This window comes from Eretmochelys imbricata, chromosome 2 (assembly GCF_965152235.1).
Source record: "Eretmochelys imbricata isolate rEreImb1 chromosome 2, rEreImb1.hap1, whole genome shotgun sequence".
NCBI lineage: Eukaryota > Metazoa > Chordata > Testudines > Cheloniidae > Eretmochelys > Eretmochelys imbricata.
Window position 1 is genome coordinate 189,324,488 of NC_135573.1, and position 17,093 is coordinate 189,341,580.

A 17,093-nucleotide genomic window follows, 5' to 3' on the forward strand; every position below is an offset into this window, starting at 1 on the left:
AGTTCTTGATCAAAGCTTCCTTATGAGCACTTTGCTAACTGTTTTCTTGTCACGCTAAAAATGATCTCTCCACTATTTATTGAAAATGACTTACTGTAATGTTTATCTGATTACAGGTGATACATGGACTGAGACACTGGCTTATGTGCTCTTCTGGGGAACTGCAAGCTTTGGAACTTTAGCTATCATCTTTTACAATGGCAAGGATTTTGTAGATGCACCAAAACTGGTCCAGAAAGAGAAGATGGACTGAATTTGTGTGTGTGGAAAGCGGCTTAGCATGGAGGACTCCTCAAGCCATACTTGGAGTCTCTACTGACCTGCTTTCCACACCAACTAGTGGTCTTTCTAGCTTTCATCTTTGTGGAGAGAAAAAGTAAATTGGGTCCTTCACTTGGTGGTGGTAATTTACAGTTGTGATCTGGTTTTACAGTTTTAGTCACAATGATCTTTGGAATATTGCATTAATTGGGGAGGTTGCGCTCATAACAAGATATTTTGGCTTTCACCTGTAAGTTTCATCAGTGTTGTCTGTGGAGTATTATAGAATATGAACTGGCCTACTAAGCTTACAGCCCAGCAGGGCAGTTTCATTCAAACATGATCTCATAATCTTAACAGAGATCTCTGGTTCTGTTCACGTGTCACCATATCCAGCTGTGGCAGTGTTAGTAATATAGAGTCACGTCATGTTCTTTGAGCTAATATAGCATTCCTGCTAAGAAGTTTTCTTTCTAGACTTTCAGCTGGGTTTCATTTGTCATCATAAAAGCAGTCACTGTTAGCACGAGTCCTTTGCATATTTTCATTAGGGTAGAGAATCATACCTTACTGTCAAAATGCAAGTCTTCTGTTCTGCCTCATCTAGGACTGATGCAATATTTTATTAAATCATTGGGAGGGTGAGTTATTGGTGGACATTTCTGAAGTTGCAAATGTCTTGCACTACCTAACTACTGCAGTCTTCAGATGACTTTTTATTACAGCTATACAGCAATTTAAGTGTGATTCAGAAGGTCTCAAATAAGGTTGTCTTTTTTTAAGATGTAAATTAAATCAAAGAATGTAAAACTTCTTTACTGTGTTTATTGACCCTCATGCTAAAGGTCCAAAGTATTCCATAGTTAAAGAACAGTCACAATGTAGAAGGTACGCCTCATTGTTTTACTAATCACCTGCTTCTGTAGTTTATGGTTAAGTAGGGATAACCTGTGAAAGAAAGAATACAAAATTTTGAGGTGACAGTCTTCTGCTAAATTCCATGTTTGCACTTGAGGGAAGCAGCAGCAGCTTGCTTTTCATGCATGATAAAACTCTAAAAATTAAGCTATGAAAATAATTTGTTCTGATTATCAGTAAATGTTTGTCTTTAAATTTAGTGCTTCCAATCTACATAAAATAGCTAATCTGAATCAAGGACCAATTTTAAACTATTTTATCACTTATTTTATGATTTCTGTTCAAACCAGACCTGAAATTTGCTTACGGCACTGTGCATTGCTTAATATTTCCTGTAAGTACAGTTGTATATCCAGATTGCAATTATGAAGATTAAATATTAGGAAAAAAAAGTAGAATACTAGGATTAGCACGGTTGTCATTAATGCCCTAGAACACAAAACACTGCATCATCAGTGTTTCATTGTGTTATAATTGAAAATATGTACAGTTTTTTGCAATAACTGTTCATTTTAACCGTGAATGTTTCTGAAGGCCTCTTTGGATTTTGTTAAACATTACCTGTTCATAAGCACTAGTAATAAAAATGCAGAGTTTCCTGTTTGCTTTTAGATGCTACAATGGAAATACCAGTTGACAGTTTAACTGAGAAATTCTCTGTAACTTAATCTCAGACATCAACTCCATAATGGGGAAGAAAGTATAAGAACTCTATAGTTAAATATTTAAATAATGGTTTGTGTGCCTCTTTGGCGGGTGATGTTTTGAAATTTAGCTCAACTGTCTTACAGTGTGTATCTAAATCTTTCCGTGCATCTCCCGTTAAAAGTTTGTTGCAACAAAGACCAAACCTGGACTGCTAATATAACCACATTGCAAGAACTAGGTTTTGAGACTTGGAAGGGCATCTGTATTCCAATGCTTTGTAAGGAGATTGTATTTCTAAATTCACATATGGTGTACTCATAAATGACAATAAAACTTTAATCTTTTCTAGATCCTGACCGTTCCATTTCTGTATTTTAGTTGAAGGGTTAAAAAAATGCAAACTTTAAACATTGTTTCTTGGAAATTGCTGTTCATCAGAAAGCTACATTCTGAGTGGTTAATCTCTACATACAAAATTAAAGGCCTTCTATTTTTATACTTAATCCACTAAAAGTTTAGTTTAAAACTAAGATTTTAATTAGCATATGTTCCATTTCCCTCTGCCAAGTATGGATTTTACCTTTCTGAAAAAAGAAGTGTTTGGGAGACAAAGGAGAAGTTTAGAAATAAGATCTGAAGTTGGACTTCCTACTTGAGTCTATTCTTTGTCCCTCCCTTTACAAGGCCATTTTAGACTACTGTTCTTGATTGGCTGTCAGAGTGTTAGACACATGAGGTGAATACTGCACATCTTATTCTTCAGATAAACTGCTAAAGTAGTGGTATTACAATCAGCTCCTTCTGTATTTGCTTTCATGACCTTTTTGTATCCTCAGAATTAGAGGAATGGTAGACTACCAAGGAATCACATTTATCAGAAACCTGCTAGAAACAGATCCCTGAAGAGGGGGGTACTCATGTATATATTCCAAAGATTCAGAAGAGGATGTTTCTGAACTCTGAGTCTAAACTTTTGGCAGACTTTGGACTCTAGCCCTTAAATTTAAGAGAGACCAACCATAAATTTATATCAAGATGATACTGAACTAGCAGTTACTATGGATGATGATTCTGTTCCTCCTTTGGCATTTTTGAAAAGGGTGGGTGAAATAATAGAAAGTGTGACAAGGTGAAGATAGTATATGTGAGCTGTACAGCAGAAGAATGTCTGTAATTCATTGAAAACAAGCACATCTGAATTTACAGAAGCTTTTTATTTCTGTTTGTTCCAGTTTGACAGTACAAATGCACCTTAAAAACACCACAATCTACAGCTACTACTGCATATCAAATTTAAATGGGATACTGAAATGCATCCAATTCTCCACTGTAGAGTAGCAGCTAATCAGACATCATTCACAAAAGTGGGAAAAGGGGAATTTTGGTTAACAAGGCTTTTTCCTTAAAAATGCCATGGAGTATCTACTGCCAGTGCAAAGTAGCTAAGACCTTGGTTATTTGTTTTGTTTTTTTAAAGTATCATGTTTAACTAAGGGTACAGAGCTAAAGTAGAAATAAGTCAATATTTTATTCAAAATCCCTTTTATTTGTTAAATGCTGATTGTAGAATACTCATCTCTACCATCGTGGAAACAATTACATATTTTCTTTCAATTGGCATTGTGATAGAGGTATAGGGTGACCATACATCCTGTTGTAGCTGGGACAATCCTTTTGAGCCCTGTCCTGGATGTCCTGACTATTCTCCTCCCCTGCCTCCCCCCGAACTAAGCACTTGTCCTGTTTGCTTTCTGCGCTGGGGTGGGGTGGGGAGAGCAAAGGGACAAATACCCAGTTTTGGCAAAAAAGTCAGGCTGTCGGCTCAGGTGAGTGGTAATCCCAGCTGCCTCAGGCTGACAACCCCGCAAGTGGCAGGGCTGGGGCTGATAGCCCTATAGAGGGGGAGGTGTCCCATTTTCAGTTTGGGAAATAATGGTCTACATCAACAGGGGCGCCATATTACTATTTATTGAGTGTGGTGCTATAAATAAACCTGTAGGTGAAGGGGGTTCATGGGCACAAAAGTTTAGTGTTTAGTTCATGCACCTAGTTACGTTGAACGGCGTGTAGTGGGGCCAGAAGTATGGCACTAACCGCGCTCTGTAGAGGGCGTGCTGTAGTGGTCAGGTAAGTTTTGATCTTTACACCTGCCTGGTAAAGTACACTGCATTCCGAATCAAGGTTGCAACCCCTGCCTAGGACCAACCACCCTGGGCAGAGTTGGGCTATTTGAAGCCTGACCGCGCCTGCTGTGTACGGAGTCTCGGGCAGCCTGCCCGGGGTTGCTGGCACCCAGGGTCAAATGGGAACTAGCCTGCAGAGCCCTGCTGGGCCCTCCCGCAACTCTCCACGAACCCAAGCGGGGGCAAGGCACGCGGGGGGGGGGGGGGCGAGCCGGCCTAGCAGCGCCCCACCCAGCCCTTAGCAAATGAGTAAGGGCTGCCGGGGCGGGAAGGGGCCGAAGGCTGGAGCCACTCTGTGAGTGCGCTACCTCAGGCCTCCGGGCCGCTCTTAATGGGAAGGCTCTAAGCGGGGAGGCTCAGCCTGACCCCTGCCGACCCAGAGCCCCCGCCCCCGGCGCTGCTGCTGCCGCCACCGCCTGGCTCCGGCTGTTCGGCGCTGCCCCGGACAGGAGCGCGGCGCGGGCCCGGCGGAGATAAAGGGCTGGCACCACCGCGCAGGCGCGTCGCCAACTCGCCCCGGCTCGGCAGGGGGCGCTTAAGCCCCGCCTCTTCCACTCATATCCGGGTGCGAGGAGAGTCACTTCCGGCCAGTGCGTTTCTTTCATCGAGCGCCGGAGCGGCCTGGTCTGAGGCCTCCGCACCGAGCTCAATTTTTTTTTCTCTTCCCCGCTGCCGGGGTTGCCGCCCTGTGGTCCCGGCCGGCTGGCCTGACGCCCCTGCTCCGCCGCCATGAAGCTCGTGAGGTGAGATGGGCCCGGATGGAGGCGGATTGGGGGTTAGCGGGCAGCGGCGGGAAAGGCGCGCGCTGGGCCGGAGCATGAACCTTCCCCCGTCTCGTGCCGCTCTGGCTGCTCGCGCTCCTCTCTCTTCCGCCCCCCTCTTCCCCCGCTCGCCTCGCGCCGCTGTCACCCCGGGCTCCCCGTTTCACGGCGGGTGCGAGCAGGGGCCCAGTTGCCGCCACGCCCGGAGCAGGTGCCGCCTGGTAGCGGCCTTGCTCTCGCCGAGCCGGCCCGGGGGCGCGAAGGGCTGCCAGGCAGGGCTGTGCCAGGGAGTCCCCTTCCCCCTACAGCGCGCACCTGAGCCGGGGACTCGAGGGTGGCCGCTCCCACCCGTCCCCGATCCTGCCCCACTCCCGCAGCGCGGGGTTGCCCCCGTCCTCCTCTCCCCCCGCGGCTACTCCTTTCCCAGGCACCCCCCTACGGAAACTGATGTTTAACATCACGCACTTGGGTTGCGCGTCTCTGGGTTAGGTTTTTAGCTGGATAGTTCTTGCTGGGCTCTGACTTTCGCTCTCTGGTTGTGACTCCATGGCTACTTGCGCTTTCTTCCTTAGCCAGCAAGCAAACATGAATCCGGTTATTGAGTTAAAAAAAAAAAATGCTATCGCCCAATCTGGTGTCATTATTTCCCGCGTATTTTAAAGCAGCCCTCAACAAGTTATACAATTGTTTACTAGCCAGAAGATTTATTCTCTGGTAATTGTGAGTTCGGGAGGAATAAGGAAAAATTTGGCTTGCTTCTCAGAGCTGCTAAATTCAGCAAGAGAGGGACTCCCTGCTCCTAGCTAATCCACATACAAAAAGCATTCATGCAGTGCTTGTAAGTGCTGCTATGTCAGGGCATTCGCATATGTCATATTTAACTTAAAAGAAAAAAAAGCAAGTATGGCAGTGGATTTGTAAAAATCCCAACAGCTTCCCTTTAAAGCAGTGTTTAAAGTGCTAATTAACCCCATTAAACAATAATTCAAACAATTTTAAAAAAACTAAGGTATTTTTCACTTTTGGTACTGTTCACTTCTTGCACTTCATTCAGATTGTACAAATGAAAATAGGTTAGTTTCTTGTATTGTCGCTTTCACTTTAAGGTTCATAAATGTTAGCACAATTCAATGGTGTTTGGGCTACAATGACTGGTTCATGCAAATGAGTTATTTAACAAATATCTTTATCATTGACAGCTTTGTAAAACCATTTTTAACTAAACAAATTTTGGGATAAACTAGCCTATCTCTGTTTAGGTACTGTTGTCCTAACTGTAAGAACAGTTGATAATGGAAGGCATTGCTAAGGGAGGTTTGTGGAACCTCCTTCACTGGAGGTTTTCAAAAGGAGGCTGGACAGCCATCTGTCTTGGGTGGTTTAGACAACATATCCTGCATTTTGGCAAGGGGTTAATGGTGCCTTCTAGTGCTATGATGCAAGTAACGTACTTGGCTATTTGCACCATAGCAGTAACTATAGCTGTTATATTTATTTTGTTAAAAAGCAAAGTTTGTCTGAGGTGATGGGTAACCAGCAAAAAGCAACTGCTTTATAATGTTTGACTTCCAAATAAAGGTGTAGCAGACTTGTACTTGGTATGTTTGGGGATTCTTTGGAGCAGTGTTCAGTCAGGTTGCTTGGCAAGGATGCTCTCTTGCATGGTTTTCACTGTTGTGGTGGTGGTGGTGTTGCAAAGCCTCAGAGTTGATACAGAATTACTTTTTTGCAATATTGTGAGGTTTGAGATCTCCCCTGCTTTGTGCAATATGCATGGCAGGGCCTGGGTACTTTCTGAGGATTATTCAAGTATTATGATATTGGAATGGAAGTTCTATTTTTCAACTACACTTCTATTTTGCAGGTTTCTAATGAAATTGAGTCATGAGACTGTGACCATTGAACTGAAGAATGGAACACAGGTGCATGGAACAATCACAGGTATCATATTCAAGAAGTTGGACCCTAAACTAAAATAATTAAGGAATTGATAGACAGTGAAAGGAAAATCTGTTCTCTTCTAAAGAGACTCCACTGTGATAGCTAAATGAGTCTCGTTAAGAGATGCATTTTGTGAAATACTGGGTGACAAAAAGTTTAAAATCACCCCACAACCAGTAGCATTAGGAACATCAGTTTAGGGTTCTTCCTTACTTATATATTTGTGGTGAATGTTCAGACTGTACATGTAATTTAAAGACCAGCAACAGGCAACTAATCTAATGTATGAGATGTTCTCAAAGTTTTAATAACATGGACCACATCTGAATAAATATTGTGTTGAGGACCACCCCCGTCTCTCACTGGGGCTTACTGTGTTTTTTTCCCACCCTTGTGTTCTGTTATCCTCTCTGACCTTCCCATGCAGGTTTCTGTGCTGCCTTCTGCTCCTGCATATGCTTCTTGATCCCTTAGTTCCTTCTGCCTTGAATTTGCTGCTAAACTGCGTTTTTCCTTTCTCCTACATTTCCACTGACATTCTTCATGTAGTAACTAGCATCTCCAGACCCAGGTGGTGGCTCTTGTTTCTTCTCCTCCTTTATATAGAGGCATCCCCTACTAAAGGCAGGTAAAAATGAGATAAGTTATCTGTATTTACAGGCAGCTGAGCTCTTATCAAGAGCCCAGGTGCATGTAGAAGCAACTGGAGGCATGGCCATCACTCTGACCTGCCAGCTCTTCATAGACCACCAGGAAGTGCTTTGAAGACTCATAGATCATAATTGGTCACAATAATAGACCGGGGGCAAAATGTCAAATTTTGTAATATTGTTTAATATTGTAATAAGCTTCTGTATTGAGATTCTGGTCTGTTGGATTATAATACTGAGAGCCAGGTACTCCTGAATTGTAATAATTGGCACACCAAAGTGGCTTAGGGGAATCTCTTTTAGGTCTTGTCTATTCACAAAGTTGCACTGATTTAACTAAAGGTGTGTTTGGTCAACCCTCAAGTTTTACTGTGGATGTTTGTGTACAGCTGTCAGTAAGGGGTGTGATTTTCTTTTTTTAAAGACACAGTTATGGCAGTAAACACCCTAGTGTAGGCAGTTATACCTGGATAGCTTATTTTGTTTTGTTGAACCACAGTAAGCTAGTCCGGTGTAAGCATGTTTATAAAGGTATAATTTCGTCTACAGTAGGGCTCTTTTTCTGCTGGAGGTACTGGGTTTATATTTTGCTGATGACTAGGGCCCTACCAAATTTACGGTCCGTTTTGGTCAATTTCATGGTCATAGGATCTTAAAAATAATAAATCTCATGATTTCAGTTATTTAAATCCACAATTTCACTGTGTTGTAATTGTAGGGGTCCTGACCCAAAAAGGAGTTGCGGGGTCGCAAGGTTATTGTAGGGGGGTTGCGGTACTGCTACCCTTACTTCTGTGCTGTTGCTGGTGGCAGCGGTGCCTTCAGAGCTGGGCAGCTGCTGGCTGGGATCCCAGCTCTGAAGGCAGAGCTGCCAGCAACAGCAGCGGGACAGAAGTAAGGATGGCATGGTATGGTATTGCCACCTTTACTTCTACGCTGCTGCCTGCAGAGCTGGGCCCTCAGCAGCCTCCATTCTCCAACTGTCCAGTTCTGAAGGCAGCAGTGCAGAAGCAAGGGTGGCATGGTAAGGTATTGCCATCCTTACTTCTGCACTGCTGCTGGCAGGGTGCTGCCTTCAGACCTGGGTGTCCAGCCAACAGTTGCCACTGTCTGGCTGGCCAGCTCTGAAGGCAGCATATAAGTAAGGGTGGCAATAATGCAACCTCCCTAAAATAACCTTGCATGCGTGCCCTTCTTAAGGGAACCGCAGCCAATGGGAGCTGCTGGGGGCGGGGCCTGCGGGCCTGGGCAACACATGGCTTGGAGGCCCCTCCACTGCCTAGGAGTTGCAGGGAGGCCATGCCACTGTGAGCTGGGGAGCCCCCCACCCTTGGCCCCACCTCAGCCCTGAACCCTCTTCCACACACCCAAACTGGTGCTGCTGGCCCAGCCAGAAACAGACTGCAGAAGTCATGGAGGTCACGAAAAGTCATGGAATCCATGACTTCTGTGGCGTCCATGACAGACTCACAGCCTTAATGATACGGTCTTTAATTAAGTGATCATACACTTCTTTTTTTCTTGCAGGACCACTGCCGAAGTTGAGTGCCAGGATGAGTAAAGCTCAGTGAATAAACCAGGGTTGTGCAGTCAATGAGTCTGTTCGACCATTGCCTCATTAGCTGTTGAAGGGGGAAGGTATTTAGAGAACGATATAGGGGACTACAGGAAGAGAAAGGATGGTCTTGTGATTAAGGCAGTTGAATGCTATCTAGGTGAATTGGATTCTATTTCTGGTTCTACCAGACTTACCATTTGTTGTCAAATTTTTCCACAGATAGCTACTAATTGTGCACTTCCTTTTCAAATGTAAGTCTCGTAACAATGTCCTTTCGAAAATGGCATTACCTAGCATACTAAAAGTAACCAATTTTTTGATGCATTTAGTCATTCTCTTCCCTAAAATTTGTCATCCCTCTGTGTTTCAGGAGTGGATGTCAGTATGAATACACATCTTAAAGCTGTGAAAATGACACTGAAGAACAGAGAGCCTGTACAGTTGGAGACATTGAGTATTCGAGGAAATAACATTCGATACTTCATTCTGCCAGACAGTTTACCTCTGGATACCTTGCTAGTGGATGTTGAACCAAAAGTCAAATCCAAGAAAAGGGAAGCAGGTTAGTTTGTGATTTCACGTTTGTTTTATTCCAGATTACTAAGGGGGTGGTTTGTTTGCTCCATAAATTAGTACTTTTATTGAATCTGAAGTAATCTTTAAAAAGTTTTGAGGTTTCTTGTCCTCTAGCTGGAAGGCACTGGCAGTTTGTAGATTATTTGATGTTCTGATTGCCTTAAACATTGAGTTTCACTGACTTGGACACCCTTCTTAAATTCTGCATAAATCTGAAATTATGTGTATGTGATGTTGTTATACCAATAAAATAAAAACCAGCAGGATCTTATTAAAGGGAAAAGGCAAAATACCACATTTATTGTGAATACAGAAAGAATTGTAGTAAGCAATTATAGCTATAACATTCCATTCAATCTCATATTTATTCACACACACACACACATTCTGCAAGGTTGTTATCATAGTTACCTTAGAGTTGCTCATGCCAAGCCACTGGCCAGGTGCCCTGGACATGAGGAGGGAGCAGGGCCTTGTCTGATGCTCCTGGAAGTTGGTTTGCAGAATCAGACCCCCAAAGCTCTCACTTTCTAGAGACCATTTTTATAGGAGCTTCTTCTTATGCCAGTCTATGGGAATTGCTTCATCATGCTGTTGCTGAATCAATCAGCAGATGGCACATTCCTGACTGCTCCGTGCTGCCAGATATTATCTTGTTCTTTGGTTCTCCCATTCTTGAGGCTGTTGGGTGGATTCCAGTCTGCCCTCCGGAGGTCCTCTGGTTATTTCCACTTGACGCCTTCTTCAGCTGATGGACACTGGATTCTTAGGCTGGCACCTCCCTGGTCATTCAGTTATTTTTCACACCAAGCATCCATCCACATATATCCTCTATCTCTATTTTAATCACAATTGTTAACAAAGCGAGATGAATACAACAAAAGGGCGGGGAGTCTCTGGGTGCCGTTTCTGTTGTTACAGAGTATTGCTTTGAGTCTCTCTCTGTGTGAGTAGTTGTTGTTACAAAGAATGGCTTTGAGAACAGACTCTGTCTTAGAATGTACTAACACAATTAGCAACTTGCAAGTTTCACACACAGAGGGAGAGAAACAGTACCAAAACCCAAGAGACCTCTTAGTTAGTAATACCCTGGAATTTAAACTATGGGGAATCAAACTCATTTGTGATTTTAATACAGAACTTCTTTAATATGATCCAACAATGTCCTACCAGAGAAGACATTTTTTTAAGTTGGAGAAAAAAATAAATTCAAAATGACTTTTGAAGTTCACTAGTGTGTGTGCGCCGCATCTCTGTTTGCACTATTAACTTCAGGTTTTGTTTCTTAATCTCAATGAGCTAGTACAGAGGGGACTCTCTTACTATGATGAGTGGATAACTGTGGAGTTGTGTGTTACAGGGGAAAAAATGAACCTTTGGATTCTATATGGTCTCTGAAGATCTTAACTTTCATGATAAGCCTGGGATGTTTTCAGATAGGTAGACTTCTGGCCCCAAATCCCATCTACCTCATATTTTCACACAAGAATGTTCTAATTTTTTCCTCAGACAGACAGTTCTTAAACAAAAAAACTTTTAGATAGCATTAAAGTTGTAAATAGAGGGCTATTAATTTAAAGCCACACTATTAGAACTTTGTTGTGACAAGAAAAACTAGAAAAAGAGAGAATTTGTAGTTTAGAATTCATAAACAACTTTACCTGTGTGCTATGTTTTCACCCACCTGATAAGGATATGCTTAAGATAACTTCACATAAAGCTTTCAAATCATTGACTGCTCTTGGAAACAATTAAATTCTGTGAATGGAACAATGGTTTGCTTTACAGAAATGTTGGCCCCCTTCTTTCCCCCTTAATAAATAGCATCCTAGCCTGGTTTGATGAATGTAGTCCTCTGAATATCAGAGGGGTAGCAGTGTTAGTCTGTATCCACAAAAACAACAAAGAGTCCGGTGGCACTTTAAAGACTAATAGAGATTTCTTTGGGCATAAGCTTTCACGGGTAAAAAAACCCACTTCTTCAGATGCATGGGTTTTTCAGAAGTGGGTTTTTTACCCACGAAAGCTTATGCCCAAATAAATCTCTGTTACTCTTTAAGGTGCCACCAGACTCCTCGTTGTTTTTGTAGTACTCTGAGATCTCTGGCCTATACATATTATGTGGATTGTATAAAGGGGATAAGTGAGCAGTAATGGAGTTTGGGTTCTCTAATTTATATTAATAAGATGATTTCAGGGTCTGGACAGTGTAGCTCTAGTCTGTGTAGGCACATTGATAGGGCTCTCCACAACATTGAGACTCCCCCACCCACTATGAATATCTGTTGACCATGTGGGAAATAGAAATAGGAGTCAGATTTCAGAGTAGCAGCCATGTTAGTCTGTATCCACAAAAAGAAAAGGAGTATTTGTGGTACCTTAGAGACTAACAAATTTATTTAGGTCAGTACATGAAGGATAAGTTACATTGTACCATATGGGAAGGTGAACTAGAGAATGATCTTTGAGTCATATGTGTTAGATGATGATTTGTGGCATGTACTGGAAACAAATGAGGTAGCTAGATAGTAGTTTGTTTCTGACTTAATACATTGAGACTGTGACATGGTGGGTAGAGTTCAAGTTATTGGAAATCTCAATCATTTTTGGAAATTGAGTAAAAATAGCTTCAAGGTAATACACTTGTTCCTGAGTACCTCTGTCAAATTTTGTTTCTGCTATAATTTTTTTAAAATTTTTTTTTGTTGCGATCTGAATGGTTTTGTCTAGAATCTTTCAGTAAATTACCTTTGAAAAATAGGTAAAGAAATTTCAACAAAGCTTTTTTTTTTTTTTTTTTTTAAAGCTGGTGATATCCATTTCAGGTTGTTTGTGGAACTTACCTACAGAATTCCTCACTATTTGTGCAACTAAGCATTCAAGTGTTTTCAGTTAATATCAATGTGCAGCATAACTATTCACATTTTTCATTTATTAATTTGTTATTGGTAAATGAACACCAAGAAGTAGTTACAGTTCTCCTGGGGGGAGATACATGCTGCATGTTTGTGCCAGGTTCTGCTTTCAACTGTGAAATCCTTCATCTCCCCCCCCCCCCCTTACTTTGTCAAATATTGCGGGGAGGAAGAAAAGTGCACTGTTATGTATTTCAAAATATTTTACTCTACAGTGTGACCAGGTTTTTACAATATTACATAGATAGTTTCCATAACATTTCTTGTTCATTGACAAGCTCAATTGATCAGAAATCTCAACATGTATGACTGTAATATGTAATTAGAGCTATTTATCTCAATTTACTAATCCTCCATAATAATGCACCTCACTGATGTTTTATGAAGACAAACCCATTTTTTTTTTTTTCAGATCTTCACAATACTCAATCATCTCAAACCATAGTTAAACATGCAAAGCACCATGATTAGAACACACCTCTAAATAGTTATGGGGTCATACCCAGCCTCCTTTGGGTGAAATTGACCCGTGCCCCTTGACAGACTGTCATGAAGCCATATGATTGAGGCACATTTATTGCTTCCAATTCCCATTGCTTAAAAGAGGCAAGTGCCTTTTGTATGGGATATGCCTTTTTTGAAAGTCTCTGCCTAATGGGATATATAAAATCTGTAGTAGCTTGGTCAGTAGTTCTGTCAGGCATGTATTAGGAAAAAAAGACATGCCAACATAGCGGGTAAATTTGTTATGAATGTATGAATAGGATCTCATTTAGCATGTTCTTTCCTATTCGATACTGTAAATCAGTTGGATGATTTCCATCTTTCTTGAACTAAACTGTTGAAGCCAAGAGATGGCCAAAAATTGAAAAATGCTCAGCACCCAACATTTCTTATTGAAAACAACAGGAGCTGTTGAATGATCAGCTCTTGAGAAAATGTAGCTACTTTTTATTTGCCTAAAAGAAAGTTGAGCAGTTTGGAAAATCTGGCCTGTCTACACTTACACATTTTACACCTACCTTTGCCTGCTTCTTTGCCATACATATTTTGTCATAGTTAATAAGTTATATGAATAGGGTGTGAAGCCCACAGCATTGTAGCATCTTGTGTATTTAAATCCCAGTTCCTGAATGGTTAGCTTTATTCAGAAAGAGAGAGAGACGGGCACGTGTCAAGCTTTCATATTCAGAAAGCTAGTATATGCCTTTGTTTTCAGAAGTGAAAGACTTGAGAAGTGTGAATTATATAAGTTGTTTGCATTTTTTTTTTAAAAAATGCAAAACTCAAGTGCAAGGGAATTGAAATAGAGGGGAAAAAAACCCCAAAACCTTTGGTGTGTCTGAAATTCAGTAGCATTATCACAGTCTGGTATCCAATTACAAGTCCTGTACGATAAAATACAATGTCTTTTACACTTGATACAGCATACACTTTATTTATTTGAAATAAACTCTATTCAGGTGTAAAAGTTAACTTGTTCTTTGTTTTGTTTGCTTGCTCAGTTGCAGGAAGAGGCCGTGGCAGAGGTCGGGGCAGAGGCCGTGGCCGTGGCAGAGGAAGAGGGGGACCTAGGCGATAACTTCTCTCACCACAGATACATGTTACAAAATTCTAAGCAGTCTGATATTTTTTGTACAGGTTTTGTTTACAATGTCAATTTTTAATAAACACAAATGTGAAAAAGTTGTCTCTTTTGTCAGTTAAGCCCTGAATGGGGTTTGTATTCATTGTATGCAATAGTAGAGCATTGGTGCGGACTAAGCATGCCATGTTACCTTTGTACTTGCAGTTCAGCCGAGAGAGTTTCTTTTCCTAGTACATACTATAATTTCACCTCTAGCTTTTCTCTGACCAGGAAAGCTACTTGTTATGTTGTAATACTCTTCAATCAAAATGAACATTGCTTCTTCCTTTGCAAGACACCTACTGTGTTCTATTAAGGTCACATAACCAAAAAGTGTACTTAGAGAATTTATACTTTTAAATGTTGTGTTTTGTTTAACATTGCATTTCAGGGTCACTTCTTCTGTAGTTCTAAACAAAAATTAGTACAATTCTACTGTCTAATCGAAATTTAACGTAACACATCATGAGTTCATTCTGTTATAGAAAAAATTTCTCACAGGGAAAAATGGTTCAGGTCTATAAAACATTGGAATGTGGCAGAAGGTTAAAATCAAAATACATATGCATGGGTGTGAACTTTGTTGAAGTTAGTTGTATGGTGTGAGGCTCTTGTGTTGAGTGGTTTGTGAAACTGTCACAGATGCATTTTACTGCTTAAAGGTGTGCATCTGCTAGTAACTCCCTAGAAAACAAGTACTGTACACAGTTGCATAGTGGAACCTGATATTTACTTCTACTGGAAACATAAGAATTGACACAGCTTATGCATAAGCTTAAGCTGTTTTGCTTTTACGTCAGCTCTTTTAAGAAATATTGACCTCCTTTACCTCAACATACAGATACTTCCTAGTAATTTTTTCTCTCAAATAGTAAAGACTGTCACATTCAGATTACAAAATTTGAGAAGTCAAACTATATATATAAAATTTCAAGAAACGCAGTCATGTATATGCATACTATTTTGAAGAGTAATTTCTAGTACTTGCTTTCAGATAATTGATGCTTATTGTTTGAAGTAGGCAGTACTGCACAGTGAGAGAGAACAGCCTAACATCAGTTGTCATTAGCCAGTAATACTTGGTAACTTGTGTTAAGTGGCTTTTTGTGAGGTTTGTATATCAGTTAGAGACCCTCTTAAAGCTTCATCTGCTACAGAAGAGCTTTTTGAACCACTGTGGGAGCTGCCAAGAGCACTTCATGGTAAATACATCACCCAAGGTTCTGCAGATCTATAAATAGTTGCTACAAGTAATGGTTGCTGTGGTCTCAAAGATCCACACAGGTATTGCAACTGGTGATGAAGTTTTCATGAGTCCAGTTATGAACGTTCATTCAAGAGTTGATACATTTCTCTTCAGTCTCTTCATAATAAAAATTATTATTGCACCTAGTGGTATACACATTGTGGATGCAGCCACAAGTAGTCCAATAACTGCCAGGGCATAACTTGGGTAGTCTTTTGTAACCAGTTGACCCTGCAAATAAGAGAATATTAGCATGAAGTAATTGTAGCCCTCTCCTCTTTGTAACTTACTATAAGAAATGAGATCCTTTACTGCTCCAAAAGTGTTGGATCTTTAATTTTTGATGGCTGGCAGTGATCTTAAATTTATGCACAGTTTTGCTAGAGAACAAAGTTAAGTTGTAAAGCAGATGTTTGTGTGTAGAGGTGGTTACTATACCTTGATGTAAATATCGAGGATTGGTGTGGACTGTCACTTCAAGAGACATCACTCATTTTAGTCACTGAGTTTGCTGTGCACAATACATATTTTCTTGTTCTTACCAAAAACTTAACAGTCGAAATAAAGAATCATGAAAACGGTTATAGAAAGTTTATTTAGGCTAATGGGTTGAATCCCACAGCATTTTGTATTTCTTGCATGATTGATTTTTGTCCTGTATTTGGGCTGTGGCAGGTTGAGAGAGATGGACTATAGAGCTTCAGTCACTACTGACCTAGGCTGGATGTGAGCTGCCATCCTTGAGGCAAGGTACCAGTATGGTGTGCCACACAAAATAAGCGAATGGTTTCATGTCAGTTCGCATACTTCCCAGGATAGGCCATTGCCTCAGTAATTTGAACAGAGGCCACATCCTGAACAGTCATGGAAACAGTTACCCTCATCCCTAGACTACACCCTACTAGATGGTAGAGTGGCCAGATGTCCTGATTTTTTTTTTATAGGGACAGTCCTGATTTTGGGGTCTTTTTTTTATATATAGGCTCCTATTACCCCTTCCCCTGTCCCAATTTTTCACACTTGCTGTCTGGTCACCCTAGGAGATGGGGTAACTAGCATTGTTGCTGCCTGTGCTTACCTGTCTGTAGTCGCTGTGGTTATTGCTCCCATCAGCACCTTTTAAGAACATGAAGTTCATTGAAAGGTTTTTTGTGGGTTTTTTTTTTTAAATTGTAGGGTATGCCTATTCTAAAGACAGTATTAGTATGGCTCACTTCACTTCCTGTCTCTTTAAGTGGGAGAAAGATGCTGTCTTCATCATGAATTTAGAATAAGCCCTTCCCAGATTATGTACGCACATCTCTAAAGCACTCTGCTCTGAAGCAGTCAGAAAGTAAAGGTACAAGGTGTCACTTTTCCTGTTAGTGCCACTGTAAAAAGACCAAAATGTGTGGAATTCAAGGTTTAGTGGCATGGAGGAGTTAAAGCTGTTTTTAAAAAAAAAAAAAAAAACCTGAACTGTTTTTAAAAAAATCTAAACTACATGGCGGCAGGTCTATTCCTACAGCATCACTGTGTCCTATAGGATTTAAGCTTCTCTTTTTCTCCCATGCTCAATGGAATTATCTGAATTCCAACTGTATCCTGCTAATTCTCCCTCCTCTTTTAAATGTGTGCTCCCTTACCCTCTGACCCCGCACCATGCTGTATGAGGGTTCATAGTCAGGGGTAGTCCTCTCATTCTTGCCGTGAGTGAACAGAGCTGTGACCAACACTCCATGAACTAATCAATAAGGAGGCTGTTCAGGAGTGCTGTAAGTGTGCGTTTAGTGCTGGGCGTACTGTAGCTGACTGCTCTCAGCTTTGGTG

General features: G+C 41.2%; 3 protein-coding genes across 5 annotated transcripts in view; 2 read left to right on the forward strand and 1 right to left on the reverse strand.

The window, feature by feature from the left end:
* The window catches only part of SACM1L (SAC1 like phosphatidylinositide phosphatase), a 63,331-nt gene extending 61,154 nt beyond the window's left edge, over positions 1-2,177 (forward strand). For all 3 annotated transcript variants that reach the window (XM_077811136.1, XM_077811137.1, XM_077811138.1), the window contains one exon: positions 117-2,177. In XM_077811136.1, the coding sequence (XP_077667262.1) occupies positions 117-253 (137 nt within the window). In that variant the 3' untranslated portion in view covers positions 254-2,177. The remainder of the gene's footprint in view (positions 1-116) is intronic.
* A 2,397-nt stretch (positions 2,178-4,574) lies between these two features.
* Positions 4,575-14,097, forward strand: SNRPD1 (small nuclear ribonucleoprotein D1 polypeptide). The gene is made up of 4 exons (XM_077811141.1): positions 4,575-4,753; positions 6,636-6,712; positions 9,291-9,482; positions 13,917-14,097. Exons 1-4 carry the CDS (start codon positions 4,740-4,742, stop codon positions 13,991-13,993), a joined length of 360 nt encoding a protein of 119 aa, XP_077667267.1. The 5' UTR covers positions 4,575-4,739; the 3' UTR covers positions 13,994-14,097.
* Positions 14,098-14,220: 123 nt separating this feature from the next.
* SLC6A20 (solute carrier family 6 member 20) overlaps positions 14,221-17,093 on the reverse strand; it is a 39,390-nt gene continuing 36,517 nt past the window's right edge. Inside the window, exon 12 of the mRNA XM_077811139.1 lies at positions 14,221-15,515. Coding sequence (XP_077667265.1) covers positions 15,369-15,515 — 147 coding nt within the window. The 3' untranslated portion in view covers positions 14,221-15,368. The remainder of the gene's footprint in view (positions 15,516-17,093) is intronic.

Coding starts and splice junctions, on each gene's coding strand:
- SNRPD1 (XM_077811141.1), top strand. Junction 6,713..9,290: donor GGTGCATGGAACAATCACAG/GTATCATATTCA, acceptor TCTGTGTTTCAG/GAGTGGATGTCAGTATGAAT. Junction 9,483..13,916: donor ATCCAAGAAAAGGGAAGCAG/GTTAGTTTGTGA, acceptor TTGCTTGCTCAG/TTGCAGGAAGAGGCCGTGGC.